At 42.0% G+C, this 24808-nt stretch overlaps 2 protein-coding genes across 12 annotated transcripts; one reads left to right on the top strand and one right to left on the bottom strand.

The window, feature by feature from the left end:
• Positions 1–510: 510 nt before the first annotated feature.
• Positions 511–14088, bottom strand: HNRNPA2B1 (heterogeneous nuclear ribonucleoprotein A2/B1). 8 transcript variants are annotated; one of them, XR_014617151.1, is made up of 12 exons: positions 13920–14088; positions 8684–8794; positions 7771–7917; positions 6157–6367; positions 5745–5846; positions 5566–5655; positions 5154–5216; positions 4566–4685; positions 4198–4320; positions 3120–3202; positions 1674–1804; positions 511–861 (listed from the first exon to the last, which is right to left on the bottom strand). XR_014617151.1 is itself a non-coding variant. In XM_084260776.1 (11 exons), exons 1-10 carry the CDS (start codon positions 13947–13949, stop codon positions 3141–3143), a joined length of 1059 nt encoding a protein of 352 aa, XP_084116902.1. In that variant the 5' UTR covers positions 13950–14088; the 3' UTR covers positions 511–861; positions 3120–3140. The 8 variants fall into 8 exon arrangements, 7 of the variants coding, with proteins under 7 accessions (XP_084116902.1, XP_084116901.1, XP_084116903.1 ...); XM_084260776.1 differs by lacking the exon at positions 1674–1804; XM_084260775.1 differs by lacking the exons at positions 511–861; positions 1674–1804 and adding an exon at positions 2480–2964.
• On the top strand, positions 13220–24808 carry CBX3 (chromobox 3). Of its 4 annotated transcripts, XM_084260783.1 has the most exons (6): positions 14273–14308; positions 15970–16020; positions 19763–19905; positions 21385–21550; positions 22891–22985; positions 24165–24808. In XM_084260783.1, the coding sequence occupies exons 2-6, from the start codon at positions 15997–15999 to the stop codon at positions 24289–24291; spliced, it is 555 nt and encodes a 184-aa protein (XP_084116909.1). In that variant the 5' UTR covers positions 14273–14308; positions 15970–15996; the 3' UTR covers positions 24292–24808. The 4 variants fall into 4 exon arrangements, with proteins under 4 accessions (XP_084116911.1, XP_084116910.1, XP_084116909.1 ...); XM_084260785.1 differs by lacking the exons at positions 14273–14308; positions 15970–16020 and adding an exon at positions 13220–13408; XM_084260784.1 differs by lacking the exon at positions 15970–16020 and having other exon boundaries at positions 14235–14308.

Here is a 24808-nt window from a genome sequence, read left to right as displayed (position 1 = left end):
CTTGGGGAGTTCAGGGTTGGGGGTTTTGGGATTTTTTTTGTTCCACAGCCCCCTTCCCCTCAAAGATGCAGCTATCAGTAACACACTTCTGGTACAGCAGGAACTCTACATCCCATTCACTCTTTCTCAGTGCTAAAAGCTCTTTACAGGTGAAAAGGATAAAGCTATTGTCCTAGCACATTTTGACAAACTGGCTTAAGTGGTTAGTTTCTTAAACAGGAAAGGAGGAGGTATTTTTATGGAATTATATCAAACACAGCCAAAAAGCTATTTTAAAGCAATTGTGTCCAACAATGAGCGTTTTTAATCTGTAGCACTGTTTCTCCCAACAGAGAACAGGTGCCTATGGTCAGAGACACAAGTTCTGTCAATGCGCTTGCCAAGTTGACTTTGTTTTAAAATCCACCTCAAAATGGAATGTTTCAAATCATGAAAAGGGTCTAAAAGCTGCACATAAACATTATTTAATGTTAGACACACACTAAGTTTTATTAAGCATTACACTAGAACTACTTTGGTATAAAAAATACTTTATTTTAAAGCTATGAAAGTTATAAAAATATGTAGTTAAACTTTCTACTCACAGAATGTTTGCTATTTTAACATTAGTGATTTGTTTCTCCTAACGAATCTGAATTTTATTTGAAAGGTTTACAAGACATTAATACTATAATTTTAAAAAACCCAGCATTACAGGGAGCTGTACTAATTGTGATATTTTATCAGTATTCATTTAACCTCTAGATTTTTTATGAAGGCAGCAAAAACAACTATTTTTCTGATGATACAGAATTTCTTATTTCTTGAAGCGTTTCTGTGGTTGACCACTTCTTCATTAGTTACCTGCAGCATGGCACCTTCCTGCCAAAGAAAAAAAAAGTGTATCTGAAGATGTTTATCACATATGTCTAAACCAAATTACCAATAGGGGAACTTCAGCTTTTTTTTTTTTTTTAAGAAAAAAAAAAGTATAAGCAGTTCACTGGTGTGTCTAACACAAAAAAGAACAGGACTTTGGTTAGCCGAGTCCACGTTCTTCAGTGAAATTGGGGCATTTTTTGGTTGCCTTTTTTTGGTGGGTTTTGTCAATTTTTATTTAAAAACCAAATCTAGGCAAGAGTATGCCACCCTTACTCAGAGTAACTCATCGCCTGAAGAGTTTTCATTAATTTGAGGTGCAAAAATTCAATGCAGTGAAGAGTAAGGCTGACTGAATTTGGCACTAAGGTTTATTAGCTGCAAGAACTATAAAAAATGGTAGAAACCTCAACATTCTAGCCAAATTCCAATTTATGTAATTACATGATACACTTGTGAAATACCACCTGCAGTTTCATTTGAAGTTTTCACTTCCCCTCCTAAAGAACTGCTTATGCAGTTGTTAAAAGAATGGACGACACATTCCTTCACAGAGGCAGATGTATTCTGTGGTGCAATTTTTTTCCTTACACGTAAACAGTCTACAGTTACTTGGGAACCTTCAGGATGAAATGTGTTATATCAAATAGATTACAGCAGACAAGACACATAACAACAGAGTTCATTTTCAACAGCACAGAACTACCTTCATGGCATTACCTTGCAACCACCATAATGCATAGACTCCCAAGAAAAAATAAAATGTTGCAGGATGCAAAAATAAAGTTGTATGATTTAATTAACTTGTGACCTACCATTTTAACTACCAACACCAGGGATGGAACCCTTGCAAAGCTTTACTAATGGACACTTGCAGGTCTCATTTGTTCAACTGTAGCAGTGTACAGTGGCAGCAGTCTATGCTTGTCCAGGGTTCATATCATAGCTAGATTCCAGTAGGAAAAAAATATGTTAAGTAGCTGAAATTAACAAAAATTTGTTTGTAAAAAATGTAATAATACAAGAAAACAGGATTCACAAAGTTCAATCGGTAATTGTTAACTCAATTCATTGCTATGTTAAACTACATAACGATAATCACTATACTGAAAGAATACTGTCAAACAATATTAGTTGCTTGGTTTTGGAACATTAAGAAAGGAAAAGTAAATAAGATCTTACCTAAAGAAGTTTAACTGAAGCTTAGAACTATTTTGCTCTAGACCCTCAGCCTTCGTTGGCATCCTTATAACTACTGTAGTTAAAGCTTTGCAGAAATACAGCGCAGCTTTTTAAGACTGGCTGAACTTAGTGACGTTTTCAAGAGTTCTGTTGTACTAGACCTGTGTCCCTGGAAGAGTACCTCGCTGGGGGTATTTCCTTTCCTTGCCATTGAAGAAGCAGCATCTAAAAGATCTAAAAAGGTGTTTCTCCTTGCAGAGATATCCCTTAAGTTATCTAGATATTTTAAACCTGATCATTTACAGACAACATACTTTGTTCTGACCAGCATTTAATTTTACATGTACAACAATAGCTTTATATTATTTGTGGGACCTTATACTACCCACTCCTTGCCTTATTTTACAGTATTAAAAAAAAAATCTAAAATTACACAATATTTCCTTTAGAATTATTTTATTAAATCATAAATGTACAACAGCTTCTTAACTCTACACACGCACTTAAATTTTTAAAAGGAAAACGTTATGTCTTATTACACCATGATCCTGGCTAATAGCTTTTCAAAACTTTGAGAAAAATCTTAAAAAAGGTTTCACATGTCACCTGAAACTTACAAATTTAACATTATCAAAGGAATGCTTCTACACTTACAAAGACCACTAGAAAGAAACAACAATTAAAAAGCTAAGAAACTGTCTCAAAGGCATTTTTACAATCCTTCCTCCACAGTAAGGTAATGTTATTAAATAATCCAAATCCATTCACAAAATGGCTCTCTGCATCTGCTCTGGTGTCTTCTGCCATATCACTGCATATTTATGCATGACTGAGATAAGTGTTTCCTTAACATTGTTATTTCGATAACCTGAAGCTGTTCTGTTACCTCTGGGCTCTCATCCTCTCCTATTTATACAGTGAAGCCTGTTTCAACAGAAGTAAAGAGTAAAAAAATAGGTTATGAAATTATTCATCTAACCATTTTTTAAAGGAAAGATAATATGATCCTAAAAAAGCTTTTAGCTCCTGCAGCTACTCTCAAGAATCACTGCAATTTTAACACTTAGAAACATACTTACCCATGGCATGCTTGCAGAAACTCAGTAACGGCTCCTCCCTCCATAACCACCACTTCCTCCACTGCCCCCTGGACCATAGTTTCCTGCAATCGCAGAAGAAACAGAGCAGTCACATCACTCTCTCTTTAAATCTATGAGTGCTCTTGACTGTGAATGGAGATTAACACCCCCTCTACTTCCAGAGATGGCACATACAACCAAGATTTTAACATTTCACTCTTTTCCTCTAAATAACCTTTGAAAACTGCCACAAGGACTACATGCTGAAATCTTAAGACATCTAATTTGCTGCACTGTACTGTTTCGAGCCTCTGAGGGCTGCTTGCTTTTACACACTAGATCTCAGAAGGGCTTTGTAAAGTTTCCATTTATTTCACAAGCTTTATGTGTTTGTAACTGAACAGTGTTTGGAAAAAAAAAAGCAGAAAAGTGTCTGAAAAAAACCCCACACTAACAAGTGGAGGGGATCCCAGCAAGTTCAGTGGATATTAACTAGACTTTACAGTGTGAGCTGATAGCAGAGAACATGAAACTTACAGACTGGAAACTGCAAGCTGCAAAATATTTCATAGTATTCTGGGAAAAGTTATTGTAATTTATCCTTTAAGAAATTGTAATAGTAATTCTTCCCCAAGCCAAGCTTTGCAATTTTAAGCTGAGAAATTGTAGCCAACTGGCAGGAAAACCATCTACAGTGGATAGACTGCAGTGCTCAACTTATTCAATTTCTACATAACAGTATTATAATCAAAGAATGGTTTGGGTTGGAAGGGACCTTTTTAAAGGTCATCTATTCCAACCCACCACCACAGACAGGGACAACCTTCACCAGACCAGCTTGCCCAAAGCTCCATCCAACCTGGCCTTGAACCTTTCCTTCCAGGGATGGAGCATCCACCCTCTGGGAATCCTGTTCCAGTGCCTCACTACGCTCAGAGCAAAGAATTTCTTCCCCTTATCTAGCCTCTTTTCTAGTTCACAGCTGTTACCCATCTCCTATCTTCCCTTCCATTTTCCCAAAAGGCTAAAGCCCACCCACTCTGTTTGGCTCCAAGACAGGTCAGGACATGTTTAATACCTCCACCATATGGTCCCCCCATGTTCCTGCTGCCACCAAAATTTCCACTCTTCATTGGACCGTAATTTGAAGGTTGTTGGTTGTAGTTTCCAAAATCATTATAGTTTCCACTTCCGTAATTGCCTGCATTATCAATACAAAAGCGGAGAAATACCTGAAAATGAGCTAACATACAGCACTCGAAGTTATCTCATTATTAACATTTTAAGTAAAATCAGAGTTATTCCAGCTCTTTCATACTATTAGGAAAAGAGGAGCTTCCTTAGACAGGATTTACAACACCCTCCACCCCCTCCCACCTCAAATCTCAACTGACTTGCACTAATTCACAACCAAAAGACTTGGGTCATTTCAAGCCAGTAGGTTACCTCCTCCATAGTTGTCATAACCACCTCCATAGCCCCCACCCTGGTTGCCATATCCAGGTCCTCCTCCACCATATCCTCCTCTTCCTCCTCCGTAACCAGGACTGCCACCAAAGTTGCCACCTGTGACAACATAATCCTTGAAAATTAACTTTTCAGTATAGAAGACAAACAAATTCTACAGAAGATTGTATTTTTCTGTTTAGATGTCCACAGGGAAAGCTAAGGGCAGGAGTATTGTACAGTTCTGTGAATGTGGTTTTTAAAAGGTACAGACCGACTCCTACCCTAACTGAATTTTGACCAAAATCCACTGGACTGCCTGAATGCCTCATTTTAAAGCCTTAATGATTTTTGTTTTTTCCTTCAGGAAATATAAGAAAGACTGCTATTCTAAAGGAAAGAGAAGGGCATGGTTGCCCCACAAATTACCATATGAAGGTTTACCATGAGCCATCAGCCACATGTACTACTTAAAGCCAAGAAAACAGTTTTGGCAATGAATATGCGTTTTACACAAATGTTAACAATGTAAAAAAAAAATTTCTGAATGAGAGAAAAAACATCTATACCACTAAGAAGTAAACTAACCTCCAGGTCCTCCACCATATCCGTTATACCCATCACCAAATCCGCGGCCACTTCCATATCCATCTGTTGGAGGAAAAAAATAGTATTTCAATTCACCTGTAGCAAACTACCTGAATTCTCACAAACCCCTATGACCTTAGGGTCAAATCTCAAAGTGTTTATCAAGAACATGTACACTTAGAATTATATATTGAGTTCAGGTTCATTTTAGCTTGTGACGAAATCCTTAAAAAGCCAAACAAAAACCACCCTTCTTTTTACTGCATATTCACGTCACCAATTTGTGTACTACAGAAGAGGTCTGCGAGCTGTTTGCCCCCAAAGCTCACTAACTGCCATGGCAGCTTGCCAAGTTACTCAGAACTAGAAAGACAGTATAAATAAGGGTAAAAAAAAAATGCTACAAACATGCCTGTCTTACCGGCTCCCCCTCTGAAATTGCTGCCAGGTCCTGGACCGAAGTTGCCACCACCTCCACGTGCATCACCAAAACCAAAGTTCCCTGTAACAGTTTAACAATTACAAGCAGTGAGGTCATGGAAAGTGAACATAAAGATCAATCACAATCAATTAAACATTACTTGTACATACCTCCTCTCCCACTCCTAGAATTTTGAACTTCCTGCATTTCCTGTCTGGAGAGAGCTTTCCTTACTTCTGCATTATGGCCATTGATGGTGTGATACTTCTGCACTGTAACCACATCATGTTAGAAACCATTTAAGTACTCATCCAGCAACAAATCAGGCTTTCAAAGATGAAGTTATTTCCAAATTAACCCATGCATGTTCCAGATCATTAAAAAAATACCGTATGATTTCTAAGCAAAGAAGGCAACACAATGTAAAATACATGTTCCCACACAACTCATAAAAAATACAATGTAGTAAATATACATGCACCGACTGAATCCCATCATCACCTTAGTTTAAATCTAGCTTTACACAATTACCATGACTGCAAGGATTAATACAATCAAAAGAGTGAAATGAAGCTTACTTACATACAATTTTATCCACAGGATCATGGTCATCAAATGTTACAAATCCAAACCCTCTCTTTTTACCAGACTGTCTGTCAGTAATGATTTCAATAGTGTCGATTTTTCCATATTCCTCAAAGTAGTCACGAAGGTGGTGCTCTTCAGTGTCCTCTTTAATACCACCAACAAACAGTTTTTTCACAGTAACGTGAGCACCAGGTTTTCCAGATTCCTGTTGAAAGAATCCTTTATATTACCACAAAGAAAAACAATTACACAAATCATTGTTTTGCCAGGATTTCAGGAATGGAATGCCGATAAACTAAGATCTTCCAAGCACTGAGGTAATCCTCTTATGATGCATGTCTCTGCAACCTTACTCAAGGGGGCTTCTGGGGTGGGAGGTAACATGGGGCAATTTGGAGGCTTCTCCCCTCCCCCAGCTTTAAGTCAAAACCTAAAACGCACTGAAAAAAGTACAGAGGAAGTTGCTGGGAAACACATAAAAGTAACTAAAAAGCCGTTGAACATTATTTAGAGAAAATGTAAGATCAACTCTTTGAAAGAGCGGCAAGTATCTAACAACTTACATTTGAGCATGAGTTTTATAATCAAAACAAAAATGCATCAGCTTTCTCTACCCATTTCCCCAACAACAGTGAAACCCACATTATACTAGTAATGTGAAAGGCAAACAGCAGTTTAACCTCAGCAAATCCAGAGCTGTACGTTTTAACCCCAATTCAAAATATGAATACAACTCCTCACATTCATGGGTTATTTTTACACTTTGAGAACAATATCCAAGCTGCTGTGCTAGGCAGGGATGGCTAAAGCTTAGCAGTGTCTGTGTGTGTATACAGTACGCAGGTATGCTGCTTTAACATTTTTCTAAACACTAACCAGCCCAGCATTCTGCAGGGGATGGAATCAAACTGGGCTAACAGGGCTTACAGTTTTCATTTCCCTTGACCACTAGGACAGCCAGGTCCAGCCTTATACTGGGAAACCCTCCCAGACCTCCCACGATGTGGCAAAAAGTCGTCAGAATCTGTACTTGCTCCTCAAGTACCTCTGTGACACAATAACCTGGCTGAGAAGTTTACAGGTGTACTGTATTCCTGTTCACACACCTAATTTGCACCCTGAAGTTTAAAACCAAATATACTTTGGGCTAAACCCAAAGAAGTCCTAAGATTAATTTTGTGCACCACCACTGGGAAAAAAAGAAAGAAGTTTCACTACTACATTCTCTAATTATAGTAACTTCAGCTATGTACCTTTCAGTAACAACTAAAAAGCTTTTGAAATGGAGTCAGGAAAAACTGTCAGAAATTTATTAATGTGATGTTTAATAACACTAACCATTCCAGAGAAGAATGTTTAGAATTCGTCTAACTACATGCATTCAACATGTTTTTGCTGAAAAAATGTGCAGACACAACTGGCATAACTTAGTAATTCACTATAACCACCACTATAGTGTCATTTAACAGAGCAAAAGTGTAGGGAAATAGTGTCCCAAACACAGCCTTTTAGCTACAGAATTTAAACCCAAGCAATTTTAAACAAGAACTGTCTAACCAAAACAGATTCCTTTTTCAAAGCATGGATCTTTTTTAAAGCCATACTTACCTCTCTAGCCACAGCTCTCTTAGGCTCAACCACCCTTCCATCAATTGTGTGAGGTCTTGCAGCCATGGCAGCATCAACTTCAGCCATGGAGGAGAATGTTACAAAACCAAACCCCCTTGACCTTTTGCTTGCAGGATCCCTCATTACCTAAAAATAGTAAAACATTAAAACAATTTCTACCTGTCTCATGTTAAGCTGAACACTCAAAACATTCAGAGGAGACATATAAATCTAATTTACACATTCACTGATTTGATTTCAAAACACAATTATAATAAAGTAACAGGCTGTGCTGATCATCATCAGAAATGCTTATCTTTGCTGTCCTCCAAGCATCTACCCATAACTCAGAAATGCTGCTTATCAGGTGATGCACATTTATCCTTTTTACGTTAAGCTTTCTGAGATGGTAAGACTTAAAATTTAGTGTTAGGAAATACTATTTACTACTCCAGAACCAAATTTAGCGGGGGAATTTCTACAAGAGTCACTGTCCCTTGAGACATTTAAAGGATGTATAGACATAGCACTTCAGGGCATGGTTTATAGCACGTTTGGCAGTGTTGCTGTTATGGTTGGGCTCTTACGATCTTAAGGGCCTCAGAAGGCTGCGTACCATGATACCAGCTTCCTGCCAAAGGTGACTGATCACACAGACTAGTTAGTGCTCTCTAATACTCAAGCTGATTTTAAACTGTTGAAATCACTGGTTAAAGATCATCTGGGAGATTTGATTTGTGAATGTTCCTATCAGAGTCTGCAAGGAAAGCCTGTGCATAGCTTCAATAGACTGAACTGTGTATAAACCAGCCAACTGTACACTTAGGAAGATGTAATATTCTGTCTTTACATTAAGCCCATTCACTTTCTCAACATTCTATGCCATCACTGCACATTAATATGCCAAACTTACCACACAGTCTGTAAGCTTTCCCCATTGCTCATAGTAACTCCTCAAGCTTTCCTCTGTTGTTTCAAAGCTTAAGCCGCCAATGAACAGTTTGCGGAACTGCTCCTTTTCCCTCTATCACAGAAAAGATAACGTTACAATTAACAATACCCCCTCTGCACGAGCATAACTAGACACAAAGTAAGATTTTTAATGTCAAAAACTTTCAGCAAAACATCTTCAAAAACAGGGTTGGCCTTCTAAATGTTCAAGAAATTCCAAGGGTCCATTTTTACAATACCGATTTTAATACTGTGCTTCTTGCCACCTCTCCCCCCAAATATTAAGTGCAAGCGACCACCCTCAAAGACTTCCACAATAGTCCCCCCTCAGAGATTTTTAGAGTGTGCTTTTTAAAGAAAAATAAACTCATTTGCATTTTCTCATAAACTATTACAATGTAACTCTGAACATCTGTAAAATTAATCTAGGATACTGCACCACTGGAATTTCTGGTTAGCTAACCACACTCAACAGCAGCAGCATCACAACTAAGTGGATCCCCTTCAAAATGGAAATGGGAGTAAAGTATGCATCCACTAATCTAAGTTATGCTGTCAGCAATACCACTTTCTACTACTTCTCAGGGACTTACTTTGCAGGAAGGACAACCTTACAACCTCTATCAAATAAAAATGTATTAGCTATATATATATAAATCAGAAACATTAGTTATTGTTTTCTACACGCAGTATCATCATTAGATAGTATGTTTTGCAATTTTGCCAAACCAACAATTTTTAAAAATTGGGGGCTAAAAAGTAGCCCCCTTTCAAAAAGTGTTCTGAGTATTTTAAGTTTTCTGGAAGACTGTTCTGCTAGGGAGAAGAGAATGCAATGTCTACTTCAGCTTTATACTGTTAACTAGTTTTAAAAGGACTATCTGCTTGGGGTGGCTGTTTCTTAAACAACCCAAATCCTGCACAGTTAGCTGTAACTGAAAAACGCAACATGACCAACTATGCACTTAAGATAAATTTAAAAAGGAAATTACGACAAGCTATTACAAGCAATTAGATTCGGGAAATAAATAAAACAGTTCAATGAACCAAGGCTTTATGAAGTATTATGCCAACATGTTTTCTAAGATTGCTGAAGGCAGGCCTGTATCTAGATGCAGGTAATAGAGACCATCACTGTACCAATTATCAGCAAAATCAGTTTTTTGTTCAAAATGCATCATGCTGTTACCTGCTTGAGATACTGCAGTCTGACAAGGAGGTCAACTATCAGAAAAGTTATTTTTTTTCCCTGCCAAAATACTGTTATCTGAGAACGATCAATTTAAATGTCTCTTAAAAACACCTGGAATGTGCTGGTGAATCTAGTATTTTTTCTTCTAATGTATGCAGAGGAAGCTTGTACTGTTTCCTTGTGCAGGCAGGCAAAATTTAAAAGCAGCAAATACACATCAAGTTTCCTTTTACCTCATCTCTTAAAAGAACTATAGAAAAGGATGCCATGTAACAGATCTGAATTAAAAAGTCATACACTGCAAGTCATACTATCATTTATAAGTTGAGTAGGCTGGCAGAAAAACAATTTTAAGCAGTAAGACTTTAAAAAAAGGAATCCTCCATTCAAATTACTTCATTTCTGCTGCTTGAAAATCAGGGACTTGCTACAATTTCAGAGATCCACAAAAGACACTTGTTCCTATAGAGCTGATTGCCACATGCCTAATAAAGTGTACTTATATTTCTATAAAAATAGAAGAATGAAGTGAACTTAGTAGACATGTAAGGATTTTTTCCACTAAGCATTGGGTTTATCTTTGAAAGAGTTATCAACATGTAAATTAAACTCAATGAAAGAAAAGGAACGTATCTGTAACTGTGTATTTTTTTTAAGGACAAATGCATAATTAATAAACAGAAAATACTAACACACTTTTACAGGCAAATGCATTCTTAGAAACTGCAATCTACCATGTATCATCCATCATGCAGTACATGCCCCACCCAGAACACCACCCTAAGCACCACATGTCAAGATACTGCAGTAACAACACTCACTACCAATTCTTTGCTTAACACCACTGTGTGAAAACATCATAAACATGTTATTCAACAATACATGCACAGCCTCTGGATGTATAAACTACTTGTCTTAACTGTGTCAGTTTTAAGAAGCTCTGGTTAGTTTAACATTAACCTCCCACCAGGGTCCAGTGACCTCTGACAATCTGAAGTTCATGCTGAAGCTGTACAAACTATGTAAAAATCACTTAAGTCCCTCTCAGAATCTCAATGAAAACCCTTATTTGGTAAAAACAACCCTCCCTGCCAAGGTCCACAATATATAAGCTGTAAGGGAAAACCTCTTTCAAGATTTCCATAGTACACTCTGTGGAAGGAACAGAGTTTGAGAATAAATTTTGATGAACTCCGTAGGTTCTTCATTAGCGCTTGTTTTAACCTTCCTTCACAGGCTTAAAGCAACACTTCAAAGAACTGGAAAATAGGTAGCCTTTGCTGGAAAATTCATTATTAGAACAAGAAAAAGATTTTCATACAACAGCAATATATACACAAGCTGACTGCAGACTTCTGGGTTTTGTTACCCGAGCAAGAAAACCAGAGAGAAGGGAGTGCCATCTCTGAACTGCTATGACTAGGCCTGCCAAAAGCAAAGCTGGGTTTAAGTGGTCCCAAACGAGAATGAGAGCGCTCGCTCCGCCCCCCGGCCCCAAGCGCCCCCTTAGCCCCTGTTCTCCAGGTTCTGTAACCGAAGGCAGCCTGCTTCTCCCCCTTCTCCCACGCCGATGTTATCAGCAGGGAAGCGGTTACCGTGCCGGCTCCGCCATGTGGCGGATATCAGGAAAACAGGGGCCCCCGCAGCTAGAAGGGGAAAATGGCGCCCAGGAGGAGTCGTCGACTCCTGGGACAGCGATGCGGGGGGAAAGAAAAGAACTTATGGAAGCACCGACCCCAGATGAGGAGGGGAAAAAAAAAAATCAAAACGTAACACCCTTGTCCTTGGGCTAAACAGACTCCGAGTGCTGCAAACCGAGCCTGGCGTGCACCTACACACGCGGTACGAGGAAAGGCTTGCAAGCCCCGTTCTCCGCCCCCGCTCATCTTAGACGACTACTGCTGCCCACACACCCGCCCGCCCCGCAGCCCCCCGCCCCCCGGCCCCCCCGCCTCGCAGCCCCCCCAGCTTACCTGCTTGCTCATCCTCGGCGCGTTCCTCGCTGCCTTAAGCACAAGCGATTCTCCGCTCCGCCATTTTACCCCTCCCCTTCACCACCGCCATTACTCGCAGCGCCACTCCGGCCGGCCAGCACCTTTCAGGGCAACCCCCCGGACCGCCGCTGCCGCGTGTCCCCCTCCTCCAGCGCCACCTTAATGGCAGCTGGGGCTAACGGGTACGTCTGGCGCTTTAAGAACTCGCCACCCACGGCTACGGCCGCTTCCGCCTCCTCTCTCGGCTGCGCACCAGCGCCAACCGCCTTTTCCAGAACCTTCCTCACCGTTAACGCTTCCTCTGCGGGAAGACAGCCAGCCCCGTACCCGCGGCTCGCGTGCCGGGAGCCCGTGGCACCCAGACCTGCCCTGACAAGGGCTCGAGCCCGCTCGTAACGCCCGGACACGGAACCATTCCCTCCGCACGCGTAACCGAACGTGCCACCCTCCCTAAAAACGAACTCTGCGATTTTCCCTCTTCACGTACCATATTCTTCATGGTTTTTACGTATTCCTGCTTGAGAGTACCGTGCGACTGGTCAGTAATGGCTGCCTTAACTGTTACGTAATTTGAAATTCAGCTCCACGTAGTGCTAGCGCCCTCCTTCTCCGGCCCAGGCTCGCTTCCGAGGTTGTGGGGATGGGTTTGGTTTGGGATTTTTTTTTTTAAAAAAAATCTTGCATAAGGAGCTTAAATATCTCCAAAGGGGCAGCAGTTCTGTGTAAGGCCCCTACGTGTTTTTATCACGTAATAAAAAGTCATCAACTCCGTTAATAATGGCTGTCTCCGAAATGAGCCGAAGGAGCCGTCGTCGTCGAGCTTATCCGCTTCGACAGTCGCCGGAAAAAGCCGAAACGGCGATGGAAGACCATTCGGCTCGTTTCGGCAATTTCCGGAATGTGCCGAAGCCCGAAAGAATGGCGCTCGGAACCTCCTCGGCAATTTCCGGAGAAAAAAGACGCAGCAGTCATCCACCATCCAGCCCGTTCGGCAATTTCCGACAACGGAAGAGACTCCCGATACGTGCCCGAGCGGGGACGAAACGGCCCCGATCACGACTAGCGCCGCGTCGTTTTTCCGGAAATTGCCGAACGGCCCCGAAGGCTTAAACATCAAAGCGGGGGGTTATAATTAGCCGCGGGCGGCTGGTATCGGTCCCCACCGCCCCTTCCCCCGCTGCCCTCCCCCGCGGCACGAACAGAGAGCGGGCGGGAGCAGAGTGAAGCGCACCCCCGAAATCTCCCCCTGTTGCTGGCGGCCTGGCCCCTTCCGCCTCCGCCCGGGCAGGAGGAAGCGATAGCTACCCAGATTTTGGCGCCAGCGCTGACACATCGCGGGGGCCCGGGAACCAGCGGAGGGAGGGGGGACTTCGCCGCAGCCTGTTTCGCTCTACACTGCACCGCCGACATCGGGCGCACCGCCCGCGCCAGCCCTCTGTTCTTCCCTTCACCCCTCCCTCCCTTTTACTCTTCAGCGGGCCCGCACGCACCGCGACAAAGGGTGAGTGCTGCCGCCCGGCGCACCAGAGAAATGGCGCTGGAGCTGCTTCTTTCTTCCCGCCCCCTTTTCTCCCCCCCCATCCCCCAGGTCTCGGGGATAGCTAGCGCGTAGCCACCCGGGGCGAAGTCTTCCCTGCTGACTCCGACCCTTGCCCCCACTAATAAAAGAGTTGTTGAGCCGCCCCTCACCCGGTGCTTTCCGAGCCCCCTTCGCTCCCCCCGCGCCCTCACTAACGACTAGGCCTCCCCGCCGCAACGCGGGAAATGGCCGCGCTCCAAACGGCCCCCTCGGCTACGCCGCAGCGAGCTTCAAACCCATCCCGATGCTCCCTGCTCGCCCTCCCCGCTCCGGGGGCTCGCCGGAGCCGCCCTCCAGCACCGACTGATGGCCTCCCTTTTCGGCGGGCGGCGGCCCCTCCGACCTAACGCGCCCTCATGGCGGCGGCCATCATGGCGGCTGCAGTTACCGGCCGCCGCAGGCCCGTTCCCCCGCCTTGCCGCCCCCGGCTCACCCAGTCGCTTTCTCTGTCGCCGCGAGGCATCTTCCTTCTTTTGGACGCCTGACGCGGTCCTGCGCTAGCCCCCCGTGGGAGAGACGTCTTGGCCCCCCTCCTGTGCTGGCGGTGACGACGGTAGGAGGTTGCAGCTCGCGCGTAGGCGGCGTCGTGCGCTCTGCCCCGTCAGCCGCCGGCGCGCAGTGCTCGGCCAGCCCAGCCCCGCCAGCCGCCGCGCCCGCCCTGCGCCGCGCCGCCGCCCAACCGCTCCCCACCCCCTCCCTCTCTCCCTTCCCCCACCCCCCGCCTCAACCCCCCTCAGATGTCGCTGTTGCCGCCGCTGCTCAGTGCGCGCAGGGCGAGAGCGAGGAGGAGACGGGAGACCCGAGCGGCTGGGCACCATTGAAGTCTGTATCCTTCTCTCTCTCCCTCTTTCTCTCGCTTCAGTCGCCTCCCTTGCCCCCTACTCCCCCCTCCCCGGTTCCCCTCTGCGCCCCGCCGCGCGGGCCTCGAACCGGGCCGCTGCGGAGCGCAGCCCGCCCGCCTGCCTGCCGGCCTGCCTGCTTGTCTCCCCCCATCCCCTTTCCAGTCAATACGCTGCCGCTTCCTTGGCGGCGGGGGGTAACGGGCGGAGCAGGGCTGCCGAGGGGCTGCAGCTCCGGCGCTTCCACGGCGCCTCCTGGCCTGGGAGGGAAGGAGCGAGGGACGGCCCCGGAGCGAGAGAGCTTTGCCGCGCGGAAGGATAGGGCTGCGCGGGGGGCGGGGGCAACGGCACCAGCGCGGCGGCAAGGCGAGCTCGGGAGACAAAGCCAGCCCGCCACCGCCGAGGGGCGGCCTCAGCGGCCGGGTGTCCCCGCTCCGGGAGGCGGCGGCACCGGCACGTGTGTGCTGGGCCCGGGGGAAACGTGGCGGCGGGGTGGGGGAGGCGTCGTGGAAGGGGCCTTGGCGGCGGGGGCGCGGCGCACAGGGCCCGCCGGGCGGCGGCTGCCCGGGGCGGGAGCGGCGGGCCCTGTCCATCGCGGTGGGATGGCGGGCCGTTCCCGCGCCGCCGTGGGCAGTCCCGTTAGCTCGACCGGGACGTCCCTGCTGGCCTCACGTGCGCTCACCGCAGGCCCGAGGCGCAGCCTCCTCCAGCAGGCCTCTGCAGGGCTGCCTTTATTTTCTGCTGGAGGTGGCGTGGGCTTTTTTTATTATTGTTGTTACTTCTCCCCTTCTGCCTGCCTTTCACGCGGGGCCGAGGAGAGCTCCCCTGCGCTGGGGCATTAGCCCCTGCCCTTCTCCCATTTCACCTGCCCCACCGTCTGTGGAACTTGACAGAATCCATCTCCCTTGTCAGGGCAGAGTTGGCTGGGATTGCCGTGAGGTTTTCAGGCCTTGGAGGACTTTTTCTCTGGCGTTGTGAAGCCATATGGGGAATCTTAACAGTTCTATAGTTTGCAGTGGGGCGGGGGCAATACATGCCTTAGGAGGTGGCCCATATTAGAAATAGGGTGGAAAAGGGGATGGATTGTCTTCAATGTCACTTGCATAGGTTAAAAAATGTAGTTTAGTTAATATTGCTATAGGACCTTGTAAATTGGAGAATCAGAAGACAACGTTACAGTTGCACTAAGATAAATATTTGGTGTTTGTAAGCATTTACTACAGTGTAAGAGTACTTGGTAATTCATTATTACACGGCAGATATGTAGCTGTTCCCCAGCACGTTGCAAACCTAGGTATATCTCGATTAACTGTGAGAATTTGAACTCTTGTTCTGTTGGGCGTAAGGAAATAAGCATCCCTGATGGTCCTCCCCCTTTTCCCTAGAAACATCTCTGTGCCTTAGAAGGCCTTGGGGAAAACCTTTTTTCAACCCTATATACTACCTTGATTCTGGCTAGCATAATGGTGTGTTACTGGGTTATGCCAGACAAAGTAGTAATCTACTTTCTGGTCTGGATTTAATCCATATTAGAAATGTTATATACAGTGAATACATGGGGGTTGGAACAAGGACCATGATTGTTTTGGGATGCTTTTCTTTGAGTAATGTAAACTTCCTTTTAATTGTCATGCATTTTTCTAGTAAAAGCTCTGCAAGTCTGCAATAAAAATGGCCTCCAATAAAACTACATTGGTAAGTTCATGCACACCTAAAGTATATAAGGATTTAATCAACATTTTTTTCTTCAAACTTATAACTTGGCATCTCCATATAAAAGATACATCCACATCTCCCCTCCCCAGCATTATTCTGACCAAAATTTCAGATCCAGAAAGTAAGGCTACTAGAAAGGACATTGGCTTTAATAAATATGCCATTTCTTAAGAAACTTGGTGGGGAAAAAAATAAAGAACTCTTCACCATTTTATCTGTCTTACAGTAGAAAATAACAGGATTTTTTTAGCCTCCTTTCAGCATACCATGTAATTCATCATACATGTTAAAAAATGTAAATCGTCTATTAATTTAGTTTATCCCAATGTAATGGGAAAAACGTTGCCTGAGAAAAGGCAGTCTTTACAGATGAAAAATAACATTGGGAAATGATGTGGCATAGTTAAGATGCCTTCTGAAATGATTTTTTAACAAATAACAGTTTCTTTGAATTTCATAGGAGCAGAGATTATCAACCCCTCCTGGACTGTTTAATGATGCATACATGGATCTCAAGTCCTGTAAAGCTTTGCTTGACATTAAGATGTGGACTTCTAAAGGCAGTTACATTCAATTAGTAATGATACATAGTTTTGTGAAAGAACAGAGAAAAGTATAGCATAAGATGCATCTGAGGGTGAGTCAGGGAAGTAAGCAGAATTCAAAATTTGAATAGCTGAACACCTGACTTAGAATACACCCAAATCTCCTGTTCTTAAATTTACTCAAACTATTACTGCTTGACCCAAATTGAGATACATTAAAAACTTGTATTAACTCCTGGCTTAGAAGTGCAATGGATTGCTACTTCTGTATTGTGCCATCTCACCAAGGTGAATGTCTGAACTTTCTGTTAGTGACTGATTTCCCACTTTTCCCTAATTTGAGGAAGAGAAGGAGTTAGCCAGCCTTGGGAGGGAGTGCCTCAGGGGGAGGAAAGAATCTGTGAAAGCAGTATTTTTAATCTTTTCATGTTGTCGAGAATTTTGCTGCACAGGTCAGGAAAATCGGTTATGGTTCCCATGGGAACCATAACTAATTCTGCTTCATTATGTATTTGCATGCAAAATCTAAATGTATTAAGGGATAGCATAGCTCTGGAACTGTAATTCCAATTTTGTTACCTCTTATGTTTAAACCATTCACCGTAGTGTCACATCAGTGTTTAAATCTTGCCCCTCAAAAGAAAACAGTGGTGATCCACTGGAGAGCATCTGCATCTGTCATATGTGACTTCTGAATGCAGAAAGGGAAACGAGCCATACTCGGTCATTCAGTGGTCAGATGCCCAAGTTACAGGTTACAACACACAACCCTGGGGAAGAGAAGCTTCAGGTGGACATTTAGTACCCTCTATCTTCAGTCAGGTACCCTGTTCACTTGCGGGCCGAGGTTTACCTTTCCTTGTGTGGTCTCAGAATGTATAGATTTTTAACAAATGTTCAGCATTTCTGCAGGCTTTGCAATCAAGTGTTATTTTAATCGGATGGAAAGGCTCAGGAGTTTGGGAAGCAGTGCTGATGCACATGAGACCTAATTAAATCTCTAATATTTAAACCATAAAGGAACACGCGCTCAATTTCATTATTTCTTAGTGCACTTTAAGAAAAAATCCAGCCCCCCCCCCGACATTAATTTTCTTCTGTGGAAGATTGTATAGATACTTAAGTCTTAGAAAGTAAAAAATATAAATTGTGGCTTTGATACAGAAGTCCAAAACATTTACCTTAAAGTGACAAGCATTCGTGAAGCCAAAAAGAGTACCAGAAAACAGTCTTCCATTGAATCAAAGAATTTTACTCCAGCAGAGAACACAGATGGAGATGTTCCCCACTTGCAGCCTGCTTGCCTCATCACCAGTAATTATAATGTTATTACTATGGTATAGTGAGTCTGTGTCTTTTTTTTTTTTTTCCCCTCACCTTGTTTGTTTGTTTTCCTCATCTCTAGCTGTTTCTCTGTTTCACACTTCCATTTCTTGAAAGAAGCTGCCTTCATAGAAGAGTTGGACATGTTTTTATTTTCCTTCAATTTCAGTCTTACCTTCTTTTCCTGAGGAGGCAAAAAAAGCCAGTGTGCTTAAGTTGATGCTTCTCAGACATGAATGCTGTGGTCACAATACACCTGGGATACACAGGCAGTTAAAATGCAATTGGAACTATGTGCTATGTTTTAGATAATCTCTCTTCTATGCTTCCAAATCAAAGCAAATGTCACATGAGATACAATCATATACAGGAACTTGCTGTTTGAAAGAAACTTGAAACTTCTCCTCGTCTTTGTTCTTCAATTTATATCTTGCTCTCCAGATTAGAGCTATTTTTTGGGGGGGATATTAATTATGAAAAATAAGGACCACAAAGACAGGGCTTTGGAAATAAAGAATTGACTTCAAATCTTCAGCTTAAAAAAAAAGACAACAGTTTTCTTGTGTCTTAACTTTTTCTTTTTACCTTTCACCACTTCAAGACAAAATTCCACAAAGTAAAAAGTTTGACGGTTTCACAACTGCTTTGCAGTATTCTCAAACTTACCTCCATTAATTTTAGAAAGGACTAGAAAGAGGCCGTCAAGCAAACAGAGGTGCTCTGTTTTTTTTCTTGTCTGATTTCTGTTCTGTAGGAAGTGCATTAGTGAGGAATTAGTTCTGTCCACTTAGATTTAGGGTACTGCGTGACTATATGTTTTAGGAGCTTAATACTGCTCCCATTAGTATATGGCTGCCACTTTTAACAATTCCCTTATAAAGTGCAGTCCAAAATGGCAAGCAAACAGCTTTTGGTCTGCTAGTGCTCCAGAAATGTGATATGACAACATGATAGGCTGCTTCCAACCTTTTTAAGATTACAAACATGGCAATTCTAAAATGTGTCCTTCTATTACTATTTAATTGTGCCTTATTACACTGGGAATGCCTTGAGGATGATGTGGATGTAATATTTATTCTGAGAACTTACAGAATATTATTTTGAAGTATCAAATGTAAACTTAAAGCACTTATAAAGTTTTTTAAGCTAGCAAAATTTACTTGTGAAGTGATGTATTTAAGTGTAGCTGTCTTAAATTTTTGCGCCTTTGTGACATCTTTCAATGTAAGTTACACTGGTGCCTAGCTAAGCATGAGAAGGGGCTGCAGTAATGGAATGCTCCCAGCATGCACCCCCTTCAATAGTTAAGGGTTATTGTTGAGTATTATGCTTATTGTAGCAACACATCATAAACTTTGCTCACATCAGCTTCTTTTAATTTTTTTTTTAAAGTTAGTAACCACCTTTTTTGAGTAGCATTCCTTTTCCATTTTTTCCGTTTTCACAATTCCCTTAGTAATTTTCTTTACTTCTGGCTTATGATGTTGTCCTCTGCCTTTTCACAGGCATAGAGTTAACTTCTAGAAGCTTCATAAATTGTTGAGCATGTAGCACTGCAAATTGAGTTTGTAAGGGGAGTGGAGGCACTGAGTATAAGGATAAAAATATTTCACATTTTTAAAACTGGTGTTGGGTATCTCATTAAACAACTGGAAAAAAAACCCAAAACATTTAACATGTCTCGCTCAGGTTACCTGACCACATGCACTAATATAAAAGGAGTCTGAGCTTCTGGCTTTAGAGTGAATAAGTACATGATTCTCTGCTGTTTACTGAGCAAAGTTGGATTTGGCCAATGAAGTGAGTGTATAAAGCAAAAGAATAAATGATGTAATTCTGAATTTCTTTTGTAGCACAAAATGGGAAAGAAACAGAATGGCAAAGGTAAAAAAGTTGAAGAGGCAGAGCCTGAAGAATTTGTTGTGGAGAAAGTCCTGGACAGACGTGTTGTAAATGGAAAGGTGGAATACTACTTGAAGTGGAAAGGATTTACAGAGTAAGACATTACCTATTATTTTTCACTGATAGAAGGCCAAGTGCTAACTGTTTCTTTGAAGTAACTATGCAGAGAGGGGACTGGGTGATTTTAATACTTTTTAAAGAACCTTGGGAAGGAGATCCATTAATGTCAATTCAAGTGGGGCGGTCAAGTATGAGACTAAAATAGACAACTTGTAGCTTAGTGGTTTTGCTCCATAAAATGTTCCAAGACTCGGTTACCAAGTCCTTACCACTGTTCTTGTGGTATATGTTGGAATGAATGTTACTTCTGAGTATAAAAAAATAAATGTGGGGATTTAAACTGAAGCGATGAATTTGAAGCAGAGAGCTTGCTTGTTACTTGCTTCTCCGAACTGCTCTCAGGTTAATTTGCATAAGGAATTCTGTGGCATGGTTGCCTTCATTAGGCATACCTGAAAGGTATTTTTTGGATATCTCTGCCAGGACTTACGGAAGTGCAAGAAAACCTTGCAGTATTTTAAAAGTTGATGGCTAAAGGCAGTGCATAGTTGTGCCTCCTCCCTCCATTCTGTGACACTTCCTGGCAGACGAGCAGCTGAGGAAAGGCGATGCGGCTAGCATGTGAGCACAAGTAGTTACACGGGCAGTCACGGTACCGTTGCCTACCTCCCAAAGTGATGGCATTGCAGCAGTCTGCGTGCTAGTGCCTGAAATTTGTGTAGTGATAAGTGCATAAACACAAAACATAACATATTTTTAGTATTCAAGAGTCTGATTTGAAGTTACAAAAATAAGTTGTACTAAATGAAAATAATTTGTAGGCATCCTGCTTGTGCAGTAGCACTGTGGTAGTATTTGCACATGAGGACTTCTGATGAGGTGCTTAGTTTTTGTAGGGAGCATTCGTGGACTTCTTATAATTTCAGTTAACAAAGTGCACGTACACCAGAACATTCGTGGAGATCAGCTCTGGTCCCTCTGTAGTAACTGAAGGAGGGAGGTAGCTCCAGGTATAGGTGATCAGAGAGCTCAGAGAGCATTCCTCATACACAGAAGCTTAGGCATACATACTTGCACTGTTTGCAGTGACTGTTGTGCCCAGCCTGTTTTCTGTAAGTCTCAGCACTCGTGTCATGCAGTTTGTTTCAATGGACAGTCTTTAGAGGAAGCAGGGTAGGGAGTCAGTTTAAATGGACAGGTAGGTTTTGGGTAGGTTGGGGATTGCTTGTTTTAATTCCTGTGATTCTACGTGGATCATAGGAGGTAATAGAGCTGCTTATTCTGTATTTACAATGTTAAGAACTTTGCTTTTCAACAGTAGCAAGGCATATTTCAGTTGTCATATACAGTACATGAAGGTTACTAAAGATGGTAAGATAAGCATCCTTGGGTTGCCTTAGAAACCTGCCTTGCATGATGAGGAAAAAACTCATTAACTTTTAAGGTAAGCCATGCAGCTAGTTTTACATTTTCCTCCTTTTCCTGGTTTTACATAAATGTGTATATGTTTCAGTGCTGACAACACATGGGAACCTGAAGAAAACTTAGATTGTCCAGAGCTAATTGAAGCTTTTCTGAACTCTCAAAAAGCTGGTAAAGAAAAAACAGATGGTGCCAAAAGAAAATCTTTGTCAGATAGTGAATCTGATGATAGTAAATCAAAGAAGAAACGTGATTCTGTAAGTATACAATCATGCGCTAAGCTTAGTTTTTCCTGTGTCTCTTCCCTATCTCTCTTTCACCACCCCCCAAAAATTGTATCATGACTTTGAGACCAAACATGTAAAACTGTAATAAATCACACAGCATTTGGAACTGTGCTTTGAAAAGGGTAATCATCTGTGAGGGTTAATTAAACTATCCAGATGGTGGATAAAAGGTGATTGGTTGACATGATGACTAAAAGTTCTTGTATTGTCCTGTGATGGTTCCTGAATAATTGTAAGCAAGACTAGTTAAGAGTTACTTATTAATGATATCAAGTGGTGAATTTCTATTAAAGCAAAAGGTGTTTTAGTGGTACAAGGGTGGAGTTCTGTTAGTATGTAATTTAAATAGGTGAGCGGTAAGACGGCAAAATGTGAAAACAAGGCAATTACTTCAGTGACGACCAAATATGATGGTGGAGTGGGAGTAGAAAGGTGACTGAAGAAAGCCTACCTTTTCTTAAAGGTCTGGGGTTTCTCCTACAATTTAAATAAAACAGTATGACAAATTAGGTCCTGATAAGTACAAAATAATACACATGTAATAATGTGCTTGCTAGTTCACTTTTTTCTGTAAACTGTCCAAGTTGCAGTTTGAAAGAAAACTGGTTACCAATATCAGTGGTTTACTGAAGACAACTGTCGGATGTGTGGATTCTGTCAAAAAATGTGGAAGGAGTAGTTGAACATAGAGAAACAAAAACATTCTATGAAGTAAAGTCAATCGCATGTCTTCATCTGATACAGTAGTGTCCACTGTCTCAAAAAGGATGTTGTGAACCTAGAGAAGCTAATACAGAAAGAGTGGTGGTATTCTTTAGCACCAGTGTGGTGTCAGTGAGCCAAGCAGAGGTGAGGTATTCCCTAAGGGTGCATTTTCACTGTTGATTTAAGCTAACCCAAGTGTGTTGTTGAAAAGGATGTGTTTTTCCCACTTCCAGGAGTAGGTTGATGCTTTGCCTCTCTTGTTGCTTTTATTGGCGATGTTTATCTACAACAATGATTTTTAGATCACTTGTTTCATCTGTTGAGTTTTCAGAAATAAATGCTAGAAACACTGATGTAAAGCTTTTTCACTGTTACTGTATGTGTAAACAACTTGGCCTGATAATTGGTCCTGAGACAACAAGATTAGTGTCATCTTCAGACAATTGTATGTAATTATAGCTTTTATACTTACGTAAGGTTGTGGGGTTTTTTTGTTCTGATACACAGGTGTATATATATTTCTACACACAAGAATGCATCTATTTCTAATGCCAAAACAGAATTTCATCTTTAACTAGGTAACAATCTTCTAACTTACTCAATAGGTTGATAAACCAAGAGGCTTTGCAAGGGGTCTTGATCCTGAGCGGATAATTGGGGCTACAGATAGCAGCGGAGAGCTTATGTTCCTCATGAAATGGTAAGTCTTACATCCGCAGTTCTTGTCCATATTAAGGAAAGGCAGGCAGTTGCACTTAGGCTAATGAGGCTTCTTTTCAGCAGTAAGACACAGAAGCTGGTAGTCTGCTTATTAAGCTTGTATTTTTATTTAAAAAAGCTTCTGTAATCAGTTAGTACTTAATCCTTCTTCCTTCAAAACCCAAAATAACTTTCGTTTCTGTTGGTTCAGTTTTATAGAAGGAGCAATTAGAAAGGTGAAGTCTGATAAAATATGGGAAAATTGGCATTTGTGTGGAAAAGTGGGATCTTGGTAGTGTTGTTGCTGAGGGAGTGGCAGGCAGAAATCCAGCTTTACGTTTCAGTAAGCAGAAGCCAGCTGCTGGACAGCCAACCTTTTAGCCAACCGGTGTGCCACTTGTTCTGGATGCAACCAAGTGGAATTGGAAGCATTTTGTGGAGAAGCTGAGGTTGAAATGAAGAATAAACAAGATGGAGAGGGTTGTTATTATTATGTAAGAGCATAAAGCGATGGGAGGAGTTTGTTGTATTGAGACAGAAGGTGGAGACCAGCTTCATTAGCTTGTGAACAAGTAGGATAAAACCAATATTTTTTTCCAGTGTTGAGAATACAAGAGATTGAATTAACATTTGCTGGGGGTCAGATTTATTATGGTGGTAGGATGAGAAGAGCGTTGGCTTTCTACAGCTTTTGAGAAGGACATAATGGAGTCAACCTGAGTGGTCCATTGAGAAATTGGCAATGTGATGCGGTTGGACTGCTGAATATGAGTGCTTTAGAAGATTCTGTCTCCCTTCTGTCTTTTTAAATTCTCTCTACAGTTTATGTGAAACTTAGGCTGAAAAATATTGATCATCACTGTTTGGATTTCTGTAGTGATAACTGGCAAAACCAAATACAAAAGAAATGCACAAAAATAAGCACTTCTTTGTTTTGTTCAGTTGCAGTTGATTAGTTTTTCATAATTCATTGTAGGCAACAAATAGAGAATAGGGAAGGAGAATGTGGTTATGACACGTTGCCATTAGCATGGAAGTTCTTGGTAGCTGTAGTGAAAGGAATACTGAAACCTGATTTCTAAGGGATATTCTTTTAAGAACTTATGACCTATCATGAGCTGCTTAATGTACTGAGTTAATGATTATTCGTTTTCTTAAATCCCACTCTCTTTTACATTAGGAAAGACTCTGATGAGGCAGATCTGGTCCTGGCCAAAGAAGCTAACGTGAAGTGTCCTCAGATCGTAATCGCTTTTTATGAAGAGCGGCTAACTTGGCATTCATGCCCAGAAGATGAAGCACAATAATTGTTTGCATTGCTTTTTTATATATATGAATATTAAAACCTGAAATTTGATTTATTAGCAATGTGAGAAGCATACATTCTAACAAGATTCAAATTTGATATTTTTTTGAAGTAGTATGTTTTGCATCAACAGCAAGTAAATAAAAGCTTTCTGCAACTTGTTTCATTTATCACAAGAGAGCATTTGATACTACTACTTCCTCCATATTAGGTAAAAGCTTTTATAAAACATTCATAAACTTCCATAGTTATTACAGAGTCATAATGAATGTCTAAACAAACTCACAGATGTTTTGTAGTCTTATATACTATTGATGTGCATGTATCTTCTTTACCCAAACCTAGACCTTTAAACCTGTAGAATCATTCTTTTTAGTATTTGGGATCACGTGGTCTCAAGAAGACCAGGTGAAAACTAACTTTGTAGTAATTTGAATGTTATCAGACTGTATATTGTTTACTTTATTGTAAATACTGGTGAACAGTGGTCAATAAAATAGTTTTATATTCTTCCTTTA

Source organism: Gallinula chloropus (assembly GCF_964237585.1).
Source record: "Gallinula chloropus genome assembly, chromosome: 2".
NCBI lineage: Eukaryota > Metazoa > Chordata > Aves > Gruiformes > Rallidae > Gallinula > Gallinula chloropus.
This window is presented reverse-complemented; position numbering and strand designations above follow the sequence as displayed.